Source organism: Salvelinus sp. IW2-2015, linkage group LG22 (assembly GCF_002910315.2).
Source record: "Salvelinus sp. IW2-2015 linkage group LG22, ASM291031v2, whole genome shotgun sequence".
Classification (NCBI taxonomy): domain Eukaryota; kingdom Metazoa; phylum Chordata; class Actinopteri; order Salmoniformes; family Salmonidae; genus Salvelinus; species Salvelinus sp. IW2-2015.
This window is the reverse complement of record NC_036862.1, coordinates 18,539,778-18,560,483: the sequence shown is the minus strand read 5'-3', so window position 1 is coordinate 18,560,483 and position 20,706 is coordinate 18,539,778. Positions and strand designations below refer to the sequence as shown.

Sequence of the window (20,706 nt, the reverse complement as noted above, 5' to 3'; positions counted from 1 at the left end):
GTATTGTCTTTCTTGGTCTTCATTCATGGGAGAAAAAAAATGATGTTTATAAATTATATTTGATTGGTTTGAGAGAACTGCAGATACAGTATATTTCAACGACCGTGCTGGTGAGTGGCCTAAAGAAGACTGMTTGGTTTGTCAATAGCACTTGTTTTGTACAGTATTTTTGTTTTGAATTTGTACAGTAAATGGGATACATGGTGGTAGATGTTGACTGGGTAAATCCAGGTAACACGTTACATTAAGGTATACTTAAATTGATTTATAAGTAGTTAATGAACKTAATTATTTGTTTTATTAATCTTTAATAAACTGTTAGAATACATTGTGATATGTTTTTTGATCTGACAATTCACGTGCCCTGTTTTCAGCACTTTTTGAATTGCATTATCTTTATTAAACAAAAATATAAACACAACAATTTCAAAGATTTTGCTAAGTTACAGTTCATGTAAGGAAATCGGTCAATTGAAATAAATAAATTAGGCCCTAATCTATGGATTTCATATGACTGGGCAGGGGCACAGCCATGGATGGGCCTGGGAGGGCATAGGCCCACCCACTTGGGAGCAAGGCCCAGCCAACCAGAATGAGTTTTCCCAACAAAAGGGCTTTATTACAGACAGAAATATTCTTCTGCAAACCCCCCTCCACCCCCACCTTGACATCCTGCMGGTGAAAAAGCCAGATGTAGAGGTCCTGGCCTGGAGTGGTTACATGTGGTCTGCGGTTGTGAGGCCGGTTGGRCGTACTGCCAAATGATTTAAAACGACATTGGAGTCGGCTTAGGATAGAGAAATTAACATTTAATTATCTGGCAACAGCTCTAGTGGACGTTCCTGCAGTCAGCATGCCAATTGCACACTCCCTTAACTTGAGACATCTGTGGCATTGTGTTGTGTGACAAAACTGCACATTTTAGAGTGTGCTTTTATTGTTTAAAATGACACTGTTTATTAATCAGCTTCTTGATATGACATACCTATCAGGTGGATGGATTATCTTGACAAAGCTTAAAATCCTCACCAACAGGGATGTAAACAAATTTGTGCACAAAATTTGAGGGAAATAAGTTTATGGAAAATTTCRGRGATTTTTTATTTCAGCTCATGAAACATGGGACCAGCACTTTACACGTTGTGTTTATATTTTTGTTCAGTGTAGATAAATGGGTGTAGCCTAAGCTGAAAATATATATGATTTATTATATGATTTATACTGGTGATACTAATAATGACGTTTATGTTTGAACAATAGACAGGCCTATTTATATGGGGGACTATGAAAGTTATCTCATGCTATGGTGCCTGGAATCTACACCCTCAGCCAACTTTCCCAAATGGTTTTGTTGTGATGGAGTGCTGGTCTGGCATGTTGTGACTTCAAAGATAACTGTATGATGTAACCCACTAACTTTACAGGCCAGTTGAGTACCCATGACCTACTGGTCTAAAACTGTCACTCTGACGCCATTTCCAGGAGACAGTCAGGAAGGAACACAAACCCCCCTACACCCTAAAAAGGACTTCCTGCTAAGTGTGATGGTCTGAAGCAGGTGACTCTTTCAKCAGTGCAATAGTAATATAAGACACAGAGGCTCTAACCTGAACCATCACCAGAGACATAAAAAGCTTTACCGAAAGCTGCGTAATGACTTGGGCATCTTACAACAACAGGGGGAGTGGTCTTGCTGCCTCCTTGKTGTACATAAGCCATTCTGATTTGCACCCTGCCTTTATAAGAGGGGATTCATCACAGCCAGAGCTCAGAAAAAGACAGAGCTTACAGAGCAGAGCACAAAGTAACTGCGGGCAGGGCATTGCTGCACAGAGCTGAGGCAGCAACAACAACACAAGCCAGCCTTCTTCTCCAGACAACAGGACCTGTGTTTGGGTTGAGCATGGGACTGCATGGGTCTAAACACCCTCATCAGGCTCAGATTGTGATGCTGGGCCTGGACGGCTCGGGGAAGTCCACCCTGCTCTACAAGCTCAAGTACAACGAGTCTGTCATCACCGTGCCCACCGTGGGCTTCAACGTGGAGATGCTGGAGACGGAGGCGAGGGGTCCGGGGTTGACCGTGTGGGACGTGGGAGGCCAGCAGAGGATGAGGCCCCACTGGAAGCACCACTACCCAGGCACGGAGGCCCTGGTGTTTGTGGTGGACAGCTGGGACCGCAGGCGTTTGGATGAGGCAAAGAAAGAGCTCCATCAGGTCATTATTTATTCATAATAAAACTTTTTTATACAATTCAGCCTTATCCTGATGCATGAATGTAAATAAATTACAGGTCATATCCAGATCTCTTTCTTGTCATATTAGGCCATGTTGTTATGGGGTATAATAATGTGTATACTGATCTTTTACATCACACAACAGGTGCTGAGGAGCGGGAGTCTAAAAAGCCTTCCTCTGGTGGTGCTGGCCAATAAGCAGGACCTCCCCGGGGCAGCAAGCCCACAGGAGATCACCCACAGGTTGGACCTGAGGAGGGTATGTGGAAACAGGGATTGGTTTGTCCAGCCGTGCTCTGGGAGGACTGGTGTGGACCTGGAGGAAGGCTTYAGAAGGGTTGCCTATATGTTGAAGACTTCACTAAAGCAGACTAAGGCGGATATAAAGAACACAGTAAAACAACTGAAACCCAAAGCCATTACGATGATGACCAAGACACAAGGCCTGGGCTGCAGCTAAGACCAGTGATTATAAAACCCTATCGATGGGTGTAATAATCTCCCATGGATTATTTTGTATTCTTCTTCTGGATTATTTTGAGCAGAATAGCTGATTTAGAATGCCCTGTGTTGGATCATTCTGACACACTCATTCTTGAATATGGGAACAAGACTCTCCAGAACAAACTTGAGATCCCAACGTATCTAACGCCAAAAGCTATCATTTTGCACGTTTGTTGATTGATGTATCAAAAACACTTTTGAACAATGGGAATTTCTGCATTTCCTTTTGATTTTTTTTATTATAAATTAAAAACCACTCATTGATATTGAAGGTGTTACTTTTCAAGGCAGAAATATAAACTATTGAATATTTTACATAGTCATGACCAGAATCAGATGCAATGCATTTAGCCTGCACAGTTATTTTGTAGACTAATTTATCTGGAGCAAACAGGGGAATAATGCAAGTATTCAAATGGACTGAACAACATCACAAACCCCTAATGAGAGAGCAATATACAACATTTACAGACTTCTTTAGTTTAGAAATTACAAGTTTAGACACAGGAGTAGTAGGCTTATACCAAATACACTGATTGAGATATCACACTGATTGAGATATCACACTGATTGAGAGATATCAAAAGAGTGTGGGATCTGTGGATTAGAATGATAAACATGTCCCAAAACAGTGCTTCCATAATGAAAGTATGTCCCATATATTCCATTAAAAAAGGTAGAGTTCAATTGGAACTGGCTTTGTAACATCAAATTAGATTTTAGTTCCATGTTCCACATTCTAGAATCTAAGAAAGTGTTTTTTTATGGGACACAACAATTTATAGATGAAACTGGAGAATTTTGCACTTTAGACAACTTAGTATTGGAAATATTAAGTGTTAACCAAATGGACCTCGAGGTATGTATGCCTATACACAATGAAGCTCACTATAATGTACAACATTGAAAACAACTTATTTGATAGTATCTATCTTACTTTCGCTAATTGTAACAGTCATAGCTAACGTTAACGACCAACACGTTGACTTACTGCTGTAACGTTACTAGCTATGTGCTTACATCCTATTCTGGTTGGGAAATAACAATTCTGGGCATTGTGAACTTTCATGTATTATTTAAATAAGTTAAATAACAGTTTTGACACTTGACTTCGGCAGTTGGTACCTAGCTACATTTCTGATTGTTGCCATAGTGACTACTATAGATAGTTTCAGGGTCAAGAAGGCAACACAACTTGATATTTATTAATGATGGGCAGCACCGATATAGAATAAGTCTATATCGATATAAATATATCAGTATAGGACTAGTAACTGTTTAGGCCTACTAACACGTTACCAAAATGCACTGATTGACAGATCATAACAGTGTGGTGGTCTGAACTAGCTGCGAACCACAGCGCGACCTAGTGAGGAATAATAACCTATTTCGCGAGACCAACGAGTGAGCAATAACGGGAATTCCCCACCCTTCTACGCCAGAGCGAGGCTGTGTCTCTACGACCGGCATTCCCAGTATGCACCGCGGACAGACCAACAAAAAATAGTCCGGTAACTGAAAGGCCTGAAAAAAAGAACTCGAAAGGAGTAGCGGCTAGCTGATTCATTGCAAACGGTGTTAAAACACAGCTAAAATTGCTAACATGTCTGACAACGAGAAACTAGACAACCAGCGACTGAAGAATTTCAAGAACAAGGGTCGTGATTTGGAGGTAAAGTATTTGATTCCGTCGATGGGTCCCTTTTCATATGCGCTATTTTGTTGCTTGGGGCTGCGCTGTGTGACGTCGTTTGTAATTTTCATGATCTGGAACTTTGCACCCAGACCAAACCAGGCCTTATCTGATCGTCAAATAGACCAAGGCCTTTCTATCAATCCACCCGACTTTCTGAACCAGAATAAAAGTAATCCACAACACGTGAAACGTCCCCAGCTAACCGAGCTAGCAAACGACTTCCAGTTCCATCTAAACTAAACTGGTAGCTAGCTAGTCTACAGGCCGTGATAGCAATGGTACACTAACAAACACGCTGTTCTAGCTAGCTATATTTGCTATTCGACAGTCATCTGAAATGTAGTTAGGTAGCTGTGTCAGACAACCCACCCAGTTTGGAGTTGACATACCGTTACTTAACCACATCTTTTCGAGGGGGTTCTCTTAACGAGATTCGTATCCCCTTCTAACGACTGCGCTAGTCAGCCACATCCGTGGTTTGGATTAGCTAACGTTAGCTAGCCAGCTATAATGTACCACCCCTCCCCGGCTACAGCTTACTAGCTATGTAATGTAGTTAGCTAGCCAACTAATTTACACGCAATTATCAGATGGTATATATTCTTGTAGCCAGTAAGATTTTAAAACTGGTACCTACTGTTGGCTAGCTAACTAATGACCTCAAATAGAAAATTACGCAGTAAAAACCTCAACTATGCTAGATCAACTTAGCTAGCTAACGTTAGCCACCCAACTGAGTTTGTCAATTTAACTTTAGCTTCGTAGTTAGTTGTTCCAAATGTCAAATGTAATGGTAAATGTTAGCCGCTTACTAGTTGGCAGCTTCTTTAAYTACAAATATTGAAATATGTCTCGTTAGCCAGTACCCGCTGTTGGTAGCTAGCTAGATTACTAGCTAACCTGCTCGCGTAGCTCATCAAAACAATGGCGAAATGTAGCTGGTCAGGGTACCTTTGCAGGCCTTGGCAGACCCATAACGAAAGTTATAGCCATTGTGAGGTAGATGGATAGCAAGTATAGGACAGTTAAACGTTAACATTGCATTATACTAATCAGTGTTTTCCCTARCTTTGGAACACAACATCGGGGGGCTGTGTTTGGTTGGACTCCCAGAGTTGTGAATCCTTCTGATGGGTGGCGACAGAAAATAAACCTACCACAATATGTAGAGTTCCTATAGTTTATGCACATGCCTTTATTGACAGGAAAATGTTTTTTTGGTGAGGCCGGCTATATTGTGGTAGGGTTATTTTACGTCGCCAGCCATCAGAATGATGCACAACGCGGGAAGTCCAACCAATATACAGACTCCCGATGTTGTCCCAAAGCTATTTGCCCCCAGACCGTTCCGGACTGGGTGCAAGGGCACCACACCCAACACCCAAGGCTTCTTCTACTTAACTACATTTTCAGTTCAAACTAGTGGAAGCTAAATTATTATAGGCAAGGGGAACAGATGATAGAGGATTACTTATACTAGCCAGGCCTATGTATTATGTTTAAGCTAGAGGAGAAGTGCCTGCCTCTTTTTAATGATGATGTAATATGGCTAGTCAATGGCAGGGGCATTGTTTGCAGTGGAAACAAGAATATTGCTTGCATAACAACTAACATGCATAACTAGGCTATATCACACCAACACATGATAGAAGTGCTGATCATATTTGAGTGATGCACTGTCTGCCACTTCACTGTGGAGTGGGAGTATAAGAAGGAAATGGGCAGGGCCCTTCTAGACAGAAGGAAGAATTTAACTTTGTACKTTCACTATATCAACCCATCATGACAAATGGCCAAAGGCCAGTATTTTATGACAGCAAATTACTTAATGAGTCCTTATAAGAAATGTAATGTCTGTCAATCAGGTGCTTGAAAATGGTCCCTCGTATTACCACCCATTATTAACATGAGCCCTTACATACAAAACACCAGTAGTTGAGATCTGTGTTAARTCAGTCTATGTAAATGAGGTCTGTTGTGAGTGTGAGCTGGTGATTTCAGGCAGTGGTATGGCAGGCTGGTTCTATCACTGTGCCATCAAAGCTGTGGATGAACAATATGTCTCTGAACAGCTCTCTAASCACAAATACACAGGATGTCGTCATCTCATCATATTGGGAGGATAAACATCTMATTTAGGTTTTGCGTGTGGATTATGGAAGTACCAACAAATAATCAGGCACACATACAGTGTATATTTGTACAAGGGAGGCTAATGTATTGGTTTTCTCCGCTATAGACGATGAGAAGACAGAGGACAGAGGTGGTGGTGGAACTCCGCAAGGTAATTGTTCAACTTCTTTCCTTTAATCTATGTCAGACGAGATACAAATGCATTTCAAACAGGGTATCTCAAAGTATTCATTTAAATGCTTGTTTAATAGTTGAGCCTGTTGCCATGCTGATGCATGTACGTTAAGACGGCTGTCTTGCCCTGCTCTCTGCAGAACAAAAGGGACGAACACCTGCTGAAGAGAAGAAACGTGCCCCACGAGGACACCTGCGAAGACTCTGATGCCGACGGAGACTTCAGATCGGTACGTTCTGATTGGCCCTCTGTCGTTTTCCTCTGTGATCCTCCAGAGAGCATGGCTTTCCTTCCTTCCTTGAAGTAATCACTGGTGTGATAGGGATTAACAGGTGATTTAGATGTATGGTAAAGACTGAGTTCCTAGAACTGTTAGCTAAAAGATATCCACATGCAATCCAAAACAAATGGGAGGGGACCTCTTGTTGCAATAAAATATGAACAAAATAGGATGACTATCAACTGTACTTTGTTTTTTATAGTATCTTTTTTAGGATTTGTAATGTACAATGTTTGGCCCGTGTTGACATTCCTCTCGGACTGATTAGTGTCTCCAGGCATTCAGACTTGTTCTTCCTAGTCAGGACTGCCTCTCAAGGCCTGACTAATCACCCTGAGGTGTGGCCACAGTGCAAACAAACCATTACGTTTCCACTGGCCGTGTTTGACATGGGCAAAATAAATTGTTCCCTGACCAAGTACCTTCTTTTATCYTGCAGCAAAACACCTCTCTTGAAGCAATAGTACAAGTAAGTGCACTTCCAATTTTGAAAAATTTCTTAGACATGGATTTGCTTCCACAGTATGTGATTCCCTGTGTACTGTTGTTGCAGAATGCCACCAGTGATAACCAGGGAGTTCAGCTGAGTGCCGTGCAGGCTGCAAGGTAGGAACTCTCTCCTCCTACATCCGGCTCTGCTGGTTGCCATGGTGATTCACACTCAAACATGGTTCCAAAACCCATCTCTAGAATGTTGTGGAGTGGCATGTTCTGGAGCATAGCCTACAAATTATTTCATGGTTTCCGGCGAACATGCTAGACTTAGTTCTGTTTCATTGTCGCTGGTCTTGTGAAATCATTGTGAGATTGCATTGTCATGTCTGTAGTCAACAGCGCTGGTGTTGTGCAACAACTCAGATGTTTACATTTCACATTCCTTTATTTTATGTTTTGCTGTGTCTTAAGTGCAAGTATGTGTGAATAATGGACATTTTCTCCCTGCAGGAAGCTGTTGTCTAGTGACCGTAACCCTCCCATAGATGACCTGATCAAGTCTGGCATTCTCCCTATCCTGGTGCACTGTCTGGACAGAGATGACAAGTAAGCAGGGCTTTACTTTGTGTTATAATTACTCTGTGTGTTATATAATAATAGAAGTGGTTGTGACCTAAGCAGTGCTGCAGTGAATGTAAGCTAAGCGTCACTCCACTGAGACTGGATCTCTTCGGATGATGATGAAAGTATGTTGCAATGCAAATGTTTTCATAAACAGATGTGAGGATTGTCAGAACCACTGACGGATGGAATAAGAACCCTTTCCATCGCACTCATGTTTTCCCCTCTCTCCACCCTTTCTCTTTCTACATCCTCCATCTCACTTCTGCCTCTGTCTCCAGTCCATCTCTACAGTTTGAAGCTGCCTGGGCTTTGACCAACATTGCCTCAGGAACCTCAGAGCAGACCCAGGCAGTGGTCCAGTCCAGTAAGTACCAGCTTACAATATCAGCGCAACCACTGCCAGTACTTTCTGGGGGCTAGGTGGGATTTTCTATCATCATGCCTACCAGGTCTTGGATTTGTGGTTTATGTGCCCCTGAATGGCAGATTATTTGTAGTCTTTGGTGGTGGAGTTGGCTATTAAATATTAATTAGAGGATTTCTTCTCCTGCAGATGCTGTGCCACTGTTCCTGAGGCTGCTGCAATCTCCTCACCAGAATGTGTGTGAGCAGGCGGTCTGGGCCCTGGGCAACATCATAGGTGAGTCTGGATTCTTCTCTCTGTCTGGGACCCTCTAACAATGGAGGCTGATTGTGGGAATGGCTCAGGGATTCTCTGTTTGTCTCAAGGCATCATCGGTGAGAGTTTCACAAACAATCTCTGTTCCTAGGCGACGGACCCCAGTGCAGGGACTATGTGATCAGTCTGGGTGTGGTGAAGCCCCTGCTGTCCTTCATCAGCCCCTCTATCCCCATCACCTTCCTCCGTAACGTCACCTGGGTCATGGTCAACCTCTGCCGCCACAAGGACCCACCGCCACCCATGGAAACCATCCAGGAGGTAAGAGAGGGAGTGTTTGTGTCACCTTGGTCATGGTCAATCTGTCCTGGCAAAATGACCTGAGGACACTATCCAGGAGTTACTGGCTCTGTTAGTCTGTTTATCTGAATCGCTCTGTCAGTGTGTTGTTGAACCTGAGCATTATGTACAGGGTGTGCCCCTGGGGTATATGTATCAATCTGTCTCTCTGTCCTCCTGGCTCCTGTTTCATTCCCGTTTCCTGCCAATGTCACTCTCTCCCCTCATGCGAGAGATGGAGGGATTGATCAGTAGTCGGCTAGTTGTCAGTGGGATGAATGGAGGGAGAGAGCAGGATTAGTCAGTACCCAGCAGGTGTGCTCCTAATCTGGTGAAATGAGGGCTGATTTAGTGCTCAGAGCGGCATGTCTGTGGAAGAGGTATCACTGCTGGATAATACTGGACCATGTCTCTAAACTGCCATAAGCCCCTTAGAAAAAAGGCGCTGGAAATTGGAGTCCTTAATGTTAAGAGGAATCCCTAACTGAAAATGCCCCCCCCCCCACAAAATTAAAATCGGTACAGTTATCAAAAAACATATTTTCAGTGTTATAACCTAACTAGACGATGGGCTATAAAGGCTCTCCCCTTTGACCTCCTCCCTTCATTCTCTTGACAGTTGATCAACTCATGATGATTATTTGTTTTTAGTTGTTACTTTACATCCCTTTGAGATTTCTTTATATAATTTATTATGCTATATAAGTTGAATTAATAAAGTTTTGTAATTATTAAAGGTAGACTCAGCGATATGCCGTAGATGCAGAAAGTAAACAGCATAGTGGGTCAATTTCCGCAACAACTAAGAGCGCTGAAGCGTGAGGCTCAACTTTTTAATGAATTTTTCATATCATTTTAACGGACACCTCCCACCAAATGGCTGTTTAAACATAAATATTGTCCATTTGACACATCCCCAGTGGGAATATCCTATTCCTGTCATTTTGTTGGCATCTCTCTCACTGACTCTCTTGCTCTCTCCCTCTTTTCTCTCTCAGATTCTTCCAGCTCTCTGTGTGCTGATCCACCACACTGATGTTAATGTGAGTTCCTCAATTACTGATTGTATTCAGAAAGACACAACCCGATTTAGTTCAAGTTGACATTGATTTCCCCCTTTTAATAACCACAAGCCGATATTAATGCATGATCTGTATGTTTTGTTTTTGGACCTGTGACCCTGTGTGTTGATTCCTGTAGATCCTGGTGGACACGGTGTGGGCTCTGTCCTACCTGACAGACGCTGGCAACGAGCAGATTCAGATGGTCATCGACTCAGGCATTGTGCCCAACCTGGTGCCCCTGCTTAGCCACCAGGAGGTCAAAGTCCAGGTACGGAGACACAGAGATGCCCGTGGAGAAACAGATCTAGGATCAGCTTAGCCCTCCAAGTCTCATCTTCAACCGCCAACCAAATGGAATGGTTGCTTTTGTAAGGAATGAGCCGTGCCAGACCATAGCTGTGTTTGCAGATGTGATTGAATCAGATAGGTGTGTAAGCAATATGGCGGTGGCTTCTCTATGCTCATTAGAAGGATAGGTAGAGGCATCACCACATCACTTACCCATATCAGTTACCTTCAGGTCTGCAAACACTGAAGGGGGCGGGGCAAGGGGTTGTTTTCAGTCAGGTACTTGGAGACCTGTGCACTGCGGTGGTTAGATTAGGTTAGGGTTTGGAGGAGAGCTCTTGTCCTGAGCTGCAGTGTTTTGATCTGAGTTGGGTTCCTGTATGGCCGGGTGGGGCCGTTGGGTGTCTGTGTAAGTCAGTTACTATGGTGCAGTAGGTAAGCTGACTCTAGGGCTGGGCGATATTGCCAAAATATCATCACCGTATAAAAAAATAAATACAATTTGATGGTATTTTTAGTTTTTGAATAATAAAAGTTGTACATTTGCTTTATGAGTAGTGAGTGATCCTAGAGTGCTTTATGAGTAGTGAGTGATCCTAGGGTGCTTTATGAGTAGTGAGTGACCCTAGGGTGGCAACACATATATTCTAAGTGATTTCAATGGGTCTTTCTCCATTCTGATTGTTTTATACTGTTCAATTCAACTTCATTTTGGCATTTTCATCATTTTCTGTATTACCTGCACTCATTTGACAATTTCCATTCTGCCAAGTAGGGCTGCACAATATTTTAACCAAATGTTGCAATTGTGATTTGACTTGCGATTTAGAGAAACAAGTTGGAATCATGGAAATAGATAGATTATTCTAGTTAGAATATTAATAGTGGGCACTTTAAATACAGTATTTGACGTGACATCGAATTAAATTGCCAGGGAGGAGTTATTATGACAGGGTAGGAACCAAAGTGTTGTTTCCTAGGGGACCCTATAATCTTTGGCTATGTTGAATGTTTTCGCTTAGCGTCTTCATGCTTTGCGTATTCCTTCTTGATTTAGAAGATACTGTTGCACAAACATGACGATTTAGGTCTACTCGGTCACTGGTAATATCAGGCTGTATAGCTAATTATGTTTTCTCTGACTCTGCTTTTTGGAAAGCGGCGCCAATTGGGATGACTCAAATAGCGAAGTAAACTATAAAAATGGACGTTACACATGGCGTACCACATTAAACAAACAAAAACATTCAAATACTGTAATAACCCAAACGTGCGTAAATACCAGTGTATCGTAAAATGCGGTATGCTGCCCAGCCCTAGCTAACCCTAGAGATCGTACTGCTCAGGACTTGAATGGGTCTTACTCCTGGCCCTGATGCCAGGAGTCTGGTGGTTACTGTGCTGATATTCATACTCAAACATTCTTTGGGTGGTGGTTGGTTTGCTTACTTTAGTTAGTTGCGTGAATGTTTGTTGATGCTTGGAGTTGTTTGTATTGACTGCTATGTGGAACTTGATTGTGTGTTTCTCTCTAGACTGCTGCACTGCGGGCGGTGGGCAACATAGTGACTGGAACAGATGAACAGACCCAGGTGGTGCTCAACTGTGACGCCCTGGGACACTTCCCCTCTCTCCTTACACACCCCAAGGAGAAGATCAATAAGGTAACAAACACACCATAATACATACACTCTGCACCGTTTCACCTTGCCACAGCACAGCAGGTGTGTCAGTGGGACTGATCATGCTAGAAGTGATGAAATCAGAGACATGGTGCTAGTGTGAATGCTATATGAATGACAGTGAATGGGGATATAACTATTAGTTAGGTACTCGCATCATGGAAGAGCCGGATCAAGGAGACTTCAAGAAGCTGGTGGAAATTGCAGTTTGAGTAGATTTTGGGGTGGTCTGGGACGGTGGGTAGAGTGTGAGATGTGAGTGCGTTTGTGTAGTATTTCTGGGTGAAGGGTAGTGGGCGCAGAAGACCCATGGGTCTCTGCTGATATCGGAGTGCATCTGAGGCCTGTCACTCAAACAGAGGCCCCTCCCTCCGTGACTGAGCCAATGATTAGGGCCTCACGACCGCCCCTGCCCTGCCCACAGCACCCCATCTCGACCAGGGGCCACAGCTCTGAGCAGGCCCCTGGAGTCTGATCTAGCTCAGTCCACACACCTTTGAATTCCATGTGTGAACTCCTCCCCATTTCTGCAGTCCTCCTGACACACATGCACACACTCTAGCGCACACACTGACTGCTTATTCAGTCTCTGTAAGCCCTGCCTCTCACACACAACACTTTAAGGAGTAGTCACACTGAGTGCTGCTGTTTCTTCTCCCATCCTGCAGGAGGCAGTGTGGTTCCTGTCCAACATCACAGCAGGCAACCAGCAGCAGGTGCAGGCTGTCATTGATGCCAACCTGGTACCCATGATCATCCACCTTCTGGACAAGGTCTGTTTCCTCACTTTCACTGCTTCATTCATCTCTTCATCAGAGCTTTCTCTCGCACAAAATGAAGCAGTGATGAGTGTCATATTGGGGAAATATTCATTCAAATGTTTTTGCAGGGAGACTTTGGAACACAGAAAGAAGCAGCCTGGGCCATCAGCAATCTGACAATTAGCGGGAGGAAGGACCAGGTGAGCTCAACTGAGGCCTACCCACTTTACCACATACACCTCACCTGACATTCATACACTCGAATTCCCACGTTTTATAATGTATTTTGTAAAGCCCCAAGCTGACCCTTCTATGGTCCTGTAGGTTGCGTACCTGATCCAGCAGCAGGTGATCCCTCCCTTCTGTAACCTGCTGACAGTGAAGGATGCTCAGGTGGTACAGGTGGTCCTGGACGGCCTCAGCAACATCCTCAAGATGGCTGACGACGAGGCCGAGACCATTGCCAACCTCATCGAGGAGTGTGGAGGTCAGAGCCCAGCCCACTCAGTTAACCCTCAAGCGTCATTGTTCCTCCCAACTGTTTATGTTGAAGTATAGGGTTTCTATCTCAGTGGCTGTGTAGATTTGACTGCTGAACCATCTCTCTTCCCTGCCCCTCAGGTCTGGAGAAGGTGGAGCAGCTCCAGAATCATGAGAATGAAGACATCTATAAACTGGCCTACGAAATTATTGATCAGTTCTTCTCATCTGATGATGTAAGTCAGAGCTCTAATATGACCATGTCTTGGTTGGGGAAGGTACTGCATACTACATTTTGGGGAATGTCTTATTGGTATAGATTGAGTTATTGTCTCATGTTCAGATTGATGAAGACTCCAGCCTGGTTCCAGAGGCGATCCAGGGGGGAACGTACGGCTTCAATTCCTCCACCAACGTGCCAACAGAGGGGTTCCAGTTCTAGAAGGCATCTCGGGAGTCTGGAGTTTTGTTTGCGAYGCAGCACTCTGTTCAACATAAAACAAATTAGGAGAGAAAGAGAGCGAAAGAGTGTGAGAGAAATTAGATCCATTGTGCTTGGCTCGTGGGATCCGTGGCTGCATCTTATCTGAGAGAAAATGTGTTGATTTCGTTTGGCATTCCAGGGGAACCAGCCCAAATGAAGTTTGAGATGGCGAGTGGGTGTGAGTGAGTGGCTACATGTTGCAAAAAACAAACATCTACATCGAATGCGTTGAGACACGCCGAGTAACTTCCATGTTATTGGAGCTGTCGGGGGGAAAAAAACGGAAAACTACTACAATGACGACAAAAACGCGATGTCAGCCCGGGGAGAATCAAATACTTCAAAATCAAGAAATTGAGGCAACAAACACAAAAGGAAAACCAACAAAACAAGCGTAAGATGAACCATATGACAATTCTGCGGTCCTCCGACCGGAGGGGGCGTCACCTCCTGTGCGCCCATCCCCCCCCCCAATCGGCCACGCCATCAGACGTGTGTGTGAATGGACCCATTGTGTATGAATGTCTGGACTCAGTGCTGAGGAGCCAGGTTCATCTCCTCCAACCAGAGGCCCTCGGTGGGCCCCCCCCCCCCCCCGCGGTGGTGGGCAGGGCCAGAGTCCAGCGGGCGTGTGCAAGAGAATGGACGAGTGGCGTGTGTGCGTGTCTGGAGTGTGCAAGAAGACTGGATGTGAACGCATGCAGAGAGAAACAAAATAGATACAACATAAGAGTAACAAAACCGAGAAGCGCAAACGAAGGAAAATACGAGAAGAAATTCTGCCTTCTAAAGAGGCAGATACAAATCCCTGAAAGGAAGAACTTTGGAAATGAAAAAACATGTAATCACAAGGGTTTTGTTTTTTTGTTTTTAATTTGTATTAATTGACACTGGACAACGCTATTGGCAGGTGGAGCAGCGGGTGCATTGTATTAAGATGCATTTGGTGGCTTTTCTTTTTGCATCCAGTGTGTACAATTTTTATTTTCTGCTTTTACTTTCATTGCTTATGTGAGGTGATTAATAAGGATCATATTCCACCTCCCCACATTAACCATACCTTTGCACCAGATATGGGTTTGATGCTGTGAAATTCTGACATCATTATTGTCAACCAAATGACTTGTGTACTCCCCTAGCATGATTTAATGTTTAGTCTTTCTCTTGAAGCAAAAATCACTGCTTTTGCAGTATTGTTGCCATAGCTTTGACTTATCACAAGGGGAAATTAAAAATTGCCATTTTATGTCACTTTGAGTCATTACCTTTGCATGTACTAAGCTATAGCACAGTTCATTTGAGGGGTTTTTAGTTTCTTTAGGCTGTGTACAGTGTAATTTTCTTTTTTTTAGTAAACTGCTGTTTAAATGTTACCTGTCTCCCCCTACTGACTTAAGTTTCTGATTTGAAGATAAATCTGAACAGTTTTGCACATGTACTCCAGAGTGAGAGGCCTGAAGTCATTCAAAAGGTGTGGTTAGACTCTCAAATCAGACCTGCTAACACCTTCAACAATATGCATCATCCAACCACAAGCTTTGTTTTATATTCAGTAGTAGCCATAATCAACTCATGTTGAGCCATTTTTAGGGAATTTGAAAAAAACTTTTTTTTAGTAGGGGTAATAATTATTCTGCCTGATTTTGAGGCATCCCTGAATTGGGGAAAGGTAAGTATTGGGGATTGGACCCCCTAGCCTCGACAGGGTGGCTCATTATAAATGTTGAGCCTTATTCCTTGACCTAAGAGAACTCATGAACAAGTTTGCTGTACCTCCCAAACCCTTGCTCCTGCCCCGTTTTCCATTTAGGTGCCCAATCTTCCCCCATTTTTCTTTGTGTTAATTTAAAAAAGACTGTAGAAATTGATTACACTTTGTGGTCATCATAACCTTCTGTTGAACATAGTTTTTTTTTTTTCAGCATTCCTTGTTAGCAAATATGTGGTTTCAAAAAATAAAAATGAAATGGTGGTTAACCTGTTGAGTTGGCTCTACAGGCTAGATTGTCTTCAAGAAAATAAATAGTGAAACCCACATGTATGGTCTGTTTTTCTTGTCTTTTAATCGTTCATGTATACTGTAGTAGGCTTATGCCTGTTGCCTCTGCAGTTTCATTTAGGATCTTCTGTCATTTGCAGCATTTCATTCATCTTTTGATGCTGTGCTATGGTGAAAGAAGTATTGCTTTGATACTGACTTAAAAAAAAAAAAGATATAATACAAACACCAAACAATGACTACCTACATCTCATCTGCTCAGACCCGTATGCTCACGCCCCCATCCCTTTTTGTCTCCAAGCTGAGTGATGAGAAGAGAATCGTCCATCCATTGGGTATCTCGCAACACCCCCATCGTCAGTTACTTTGTAACAGTGCACTTTATTTAAATTTGAGGCACATGATAGGAAAAAGGCTGTATTTCGCATGCGCACGGGGATACTATAGTCCGGGACCAGACGAGGACAGGACGCGAGCAAGAGGAGGCTCTTCGGCACGTATTTTCGAAGTCCGGGCATCGGTGAGCGTTTTGAAAATAAAGCACATACTGTACTTTGTGAAATGAAAAAGCTAGGCTTTATCAATCATGTCTATCATAAAGTTTGCAACAGTGTGAGTTTTTGATTTTAAAACAAAAAGAAGCGCAGTAGCATCTGTCAGGCAGACATTGGCATCACGGTTGTTTTCTTTCAAACGTAAACACTTCCGGCAGCATTTTTACAGTGTCTTCAGGGTTATGTTTTGTTGATTAAGATATTATTCATGGAATAAATGTAGGCGTGTGCCCGAAGTCCATGTTATAGGCTATGTCTATTGTTGTACATTGTCAACAGTGCCGCACAAATAGGAAGGTAAAAAACACGTGTAGCCTAAATTGTGATAAATCCAAATTCATCTCAAAACACCTTTAGGCGAAATATCATTCTGGACAGACAGCTGTCATTATCACGTTATTATTTCAGCAAGAATAGTGTCACTCCGGTGTTTGGGAGGATCACGTGAGCATCTACCTGTCTGCAATCTAACCTGAGGTGCCGGGTCTTGTACAGTTAGTTTAGTGCAGCCTGCCACCAAAATGAGTGGGCTCTTACAAGCCCCCACATTATCAATGTAATACATTACTAGTAGTCTTGATCTCTGGTAGTTGGAGCTGTTAGTGTTTCTAATACTTATGTTACATTTCAGGCAATTGCACTACACTAGCCAAACCGACTGCATTATAATGTAGTTGGGCAACCTGTCCCAGGAAAACCACTCTAGTCATTATGTAACCAGGGCCGGCTTGCGACATAAGCGGTTGCTTAGGGCCCTCAGCCACTTTTTTAGGAACTGCCTGGTTGGCAATTTACTGTTGAGTTAGAATAGTAGAATACACAAGGTGCATGTTCGGAATGTGGTTTTGAATCAGCAGTTTAATTGTTTTGTCAGTCATTCAATAAGCCAAGCAGCTAACAATTTTTAGATTGGTAAATTAGCCTAGCCAGTAATTTAAACTTGTAATCATGGCCGAATATTGACCAGGCACACAGGGCACATGCCCAGGGGCCCTGACCTGCAGGGGGCCCCCATTGATTTAGCTAGTCACTCTCACTCAGATATCATGGCATATGTCATGGAAAAATGTGTAGAATTGCAGGAAATTTGCTTAAAACTGCAAAAATATCTCTGCCCCATTGCAAACCGAATAGAATTGCATGACATTTGTTATAAAATTGGTCAATTTTCTCTCCGCCCCAATGGCAAAATGTGTAGAATTGCAGGAAATTAACTTAAAAATGTAAGTGTTTCTCTCTGCAATAAAGAGGGGAGGCCACTTATTTTTGCCTACTTGGTCGGGGTCCCCCAACAAAATCTTGCTTAGGACCCCCAAAAGGCTAGAGCCGGCCCTGTATATAACGCTATTACACTAACCACATTGCATCCCCATTTGAATGAATTAATGTTCTGAAACAATTCTCATGTGGCTCTCAATGTTGTTCATCTCAGTCAACAAGCGTTATGTGTGATGTATGCAGCAGAGCAATGTGCAAGTGGCAATAATTGTAGTGCCCTACAAACCTATACATGGGTTAGACCGAGACAGTAGAAACTACTGATCATCCGGTCAGACTGAAATAGATTCTAGCGGTGAGGTGGGAGTCATCCGGTGTGAAGTCGTAATCCGCTGCTGTCCAGGTTTGGAGGTACTGTTTTGGCACTCTTGTGTAAATATGCTAGAAGGCCACATAAGTACCGACCACTAAACTTTGCAGGTTGTCAGGAAGCGACTCCACCCGTGTGTGACTGTTGATGAATCATTATGATGAACTTAATACTCATCACCAGCAATTAGATTGCAAATATTAAGCCAAGTGGGTTTGGAGTCTTTGTCAGGACAAATCAAACCTTTGATCTTCACTCTTGATTTAGAACACTTGTGTTTTCCTCTCTTCCAATTACAGGCTAAACAATATGCATTAAACTACGAGGGCAGCAACAAGCCAGGTACACAGAGCCTCATTTTCCCATCACCTGACCATGGATAACCTAGAGGAGGACCTGACATGTTCTGTGTGCTATTCCCTCTTCGCTGACCCTCGGGTCCTGCCCTGCTCCCACACCTTCTGTAAGTCCTGCCTGGACAACGTACTCCAAGTCTCTGCCGTCTATACAATCTGGCGGCCGCTGCGGCTCCCACTCAAGTGCCCCAACTGCCGCAGTGTGGTAGAGCTCCCGCCAACAGGTGTTGATGCATTGCCCATAAATGTCTCCCTCCGTGCCATCATTGAGAAGGTAATCATTTGTTTAATACTTTTTGATCTTAGGGGATAGTCACAATTGGGGCATATCTTAATAGGGTACAGTATAATGAAGGTGTATATCATTTATTTTAATCCCATCGTTACCTGTCAGTTCCAGAAGGACAGCCAACCACAGCCCCCCTCCTGCCCTGAGCACCACCGACAACCCCTCAACATCTACTGTGTCCAGGACCGCCAGCTCATCTGTGGTTTCTGCCTAACAGTGGGCCAGCACCAGGGACACCCCATCGATGACCTGCAGGCAGCCTTCATCAGGGAAAGGCAGGCACCCACTCACCTACTGGGGAGGCTCTCAGACAACCGCTGGGCAAAGGTGATTTGTCAGTAATAATGGATTTAATGCTTTTGAGCAAATTACCATTTCTGGGTAGGTAACCTGAAGTGTTATTTCCTGAAGGTGCGTGAGCTGGGGGAGCAGCTGGAGCAGGAGAAGGCCAGCTGTGAGGGCCTAGTGAGGCAGGATCGGCAGGCCGTGGAACAGTACTTCCAGGGGCTGGAGCTGGTGCTTGCCAGGAAGAAAGAGGCATTCATGGGGGCCCTGGACACCGCAAGCATGGAGGTGTCGCTGGCCTACGATCCACTCATCCAGAGGCTGAAGGAGCTGCAGGTAAGTATAGCCTGGGGTTGGGTGTTGTCATGACATCACTTCCTCACCTTTGATTCGATATTATGGTGCCACCCTTCCCCACAGGAGGAGCAGCTAGACTTGTTGTCTCTGGGCTCAGCTGTGGAGGATGAAGACTCCCCCCTGGTCTTCCTGGAGAAGGTGTATCTGTTCCGGGAGAGGGTGGAGGCACTGGTAAATGCCACCCTGCCCGAAGTCACATCCCTCGCTATCACCCCCCGTGCTGCTGAGTACCTGGAGCAGCACTGGGTGGGGGTGACCATCGGAGGGCTGGAGGAAGGGCCGGTGCCTCGGGTCTGCTGCTGTGCCAAGCCCACCATTCTGAAGACGGTTCTTAGGACAGAGGCAGGGAGTCAACCTGGAGGCTGGGTCCATGATCTGTGGCAGCAGCTCCATCCCACTCCCCCTGTGGTGCTCCTGGGGCTGCTGCTGCTCCTGGCGGCAGTGTGGGTGAATCCTGTTGGCGGAGCATCTCTGGGATTCTCCTTGCTGTCCCAGCTCAGTCAGGTGGTGCACGGCCTGAGTAGCGAACTGACCACCTCACTATGGGAGACAACAGGCTTCCTGTATGCACAGACAGGGGAGGTGGTGTGGAGGTACAGCTCTGCCCTCTCCACACTGGGGGAGAACACCTACCAGAAGCTGGCATCCCTCTACAAGACCCTCAGCTCCTGACTCTTCACTTCAGGAAGGACCCCAGCTCCTTGTGACGTAAGGTCTTAATGTCACCTGTTACACACTCCTTTGGTTGGGAATTGACACCAACTGTGCCTAGCGATTGGATCTTTCCTGATGCAGCAGGATACAGTTGACAGAAAACACAGGCGTTACTTCTGGGACTAACCCTGACCCCAGCTAAAGCTTATCACAGGAAGATACTGCCTTATGTACCAGAAGATTGAAAAGTTATTTACATTTGTCATTTAGCCGACGCGCTTACCCAGAGTGACTTGTATACATTTTCATTCGTACTGGTCCCCCATGGGAATTGAATCCACAACCCTGGCATTGCAAGTGCCATGTTCTACCAACTGAGCCAGGCAGGTTTAGATATAACTATGAGCCTTAAAGCCAATATGCCTTAACAAATGTAACATTATATAGCTCTACATGCAGTATACTGTAATGAATACTACAGGACTTACATTTTACTCCAGCTATTTAACCTTCACCAGAAAATCCTTCTGTTAAATCAAGTACTGATTTTCTGTAAGTAAACTACAATGTGTGTACTTCAAAAAGTCTTACAATAAATAATCTCGTGATACCTGTCAGAATTAAATAAAAATGGGAGGACGGGATAAATCTCCATCTCAGGATGAGTGGATTGAGTGTTGCTCCAGATACCCAAATTGTAATGCATTAGCACTTGTAGCTTGTGAGGAAGTGGTTCAGTAGGTTCATTGCATAATCAGTTAACCAGTGCTTGCAAGAATTGTCAATGAGGAGTGAAATCCATATAATTCTCTCAGCTCCTCG

The 20,706-nt window shown here is 44.1% G+C and overlaps 3 protein-coding genes across 3 annotated transcripts; all 3 read left to right on the top strand.

The window, feature by feature from the left end:
- The first annotated feature begins 1,811 nt into the window (after nt 1-1,811).
- On the top strand, nt 1,812-2,774 carry LOC111949681 (ADP-ribosylation factor-like protein 14). The gene is made up of 2 exons (XM_023967031.2): nt 1,812-2,218; nt 2,384-2,774. The coding sequence occupies exons 1-2, from the start codon at nt 1,904-1,906 to the stop codon at nt 2,696-2,698; spliced, it is 630 nt and encodes a 209-aa protein (XP_023822799.1). The 5' UTR covers nt 1,812-1,903; the 3' UTR covers nt 2,699-2,774.
- A 1,374-nt stretch (nt 2,775-4,148) lies between these two features.
- Nucleotides 4,149-14,206, top strand: LOC111982670 (importin subunit alpha-3). The gene is made up of 17 exons (XM_024014291.2): nt 4,149-4,414; nt 6,678-6,722; nt 6,886-6,975; nt 7,466-7,495; nt 7,580-7,632; nt 7,972-8,067; nt 8,364-8,449; nt 8,639-8,725; nt 8,856-9,025; nt 10,042-10,086; nt 10,244-10,375; nt 11,931-12,059; nt 12,746-12,850; nt 12,967-13,038; nt 13,163-13,325; nt 13,460-13,554; nt 13,662-14,206. Exons 1-17 carry the CDS (start codon nt 4,346-4,348, stop codon nt 13,758-13,760), a joined length of 1,566 nt encoding a protein of 521 aa, XP_023870059.1. The 5' UTR covers nt 4,149-4,345; the 3' UTR covers nt 13,761-14,206.
- Nucleotides 14,207-16,217: 2,011 nt separating this feature from the next.
- On the top strand, nt 16,218-20,546 carry trim59 (tripartite motif containing 59). Its single transcript, XM_024014516.2, has 5 exons — nt 16,218-16,321; nt 18,243-18,573; nt 18,694-18,915; nt 19,000-19,209; nt 19,294-20,546. Exons 2-5 carry the CDS (start codon nt 18,319-18,321, stop codon nt 19,900-19,902), a joined length of 1,296 nt encoding a protein of 431 aa, XP_023870284.1. The 5' UTR covers nt 16,218-16,321; nt 18,243-18,318; the 3' UTR covers nt 19,903-20,546.
- The last annotated feature ends 160 nt before the right edge of the window (nt 20,547-20,706 follow it).

Excerpts from the sequence above, each read along its gene's own strand:
- LOC111982670 (XM_024014291.2), top strand. The coding sequence starts at position 4,346 with ATGTCTGACAACGAGAAACTAGACAACCAGCGACTGAAGAATTTCAAG. Across the intron at positions 7,496-7,579 it reads CTCTTGAAGCAATAGTACAA|AATGCCACCAGTGATAACCA; the intron begins GTAAGTGCACTT and ends CTGTTGTTGCAG. Across the intron at positions 8,726-8,855 it reads GGCCCTGGGCAACATCATAG|GCGACGGACCCCAGTGCAGG; the intron begins GTGAGTCTGGAT and ends CTCTGTTCCTAG.
- trim59 (XM_024014516.2), top strand. The coding sequence starts at position 18,319 with ATGGATAACCTAGAGGAGGACCTGACATGTTCTGTGTGCTATTCCCTC. Across the intron at positions 18,574-18,693 it reads TCCGTGCCATCATTGAGAAG|TTCCAGAAGGACAGCCAACC; the intron begins GTAATCATTTGT and ends GTTACCTGTCAG. Across the intron at positions 18,916-18,999 it reads CAGACAACCGCTGGGCAAAG|GTGCGTGAGCTGGGGGAGCA; the intron begins GTGATTTGTCAG and ends TATTTCCTGAAG.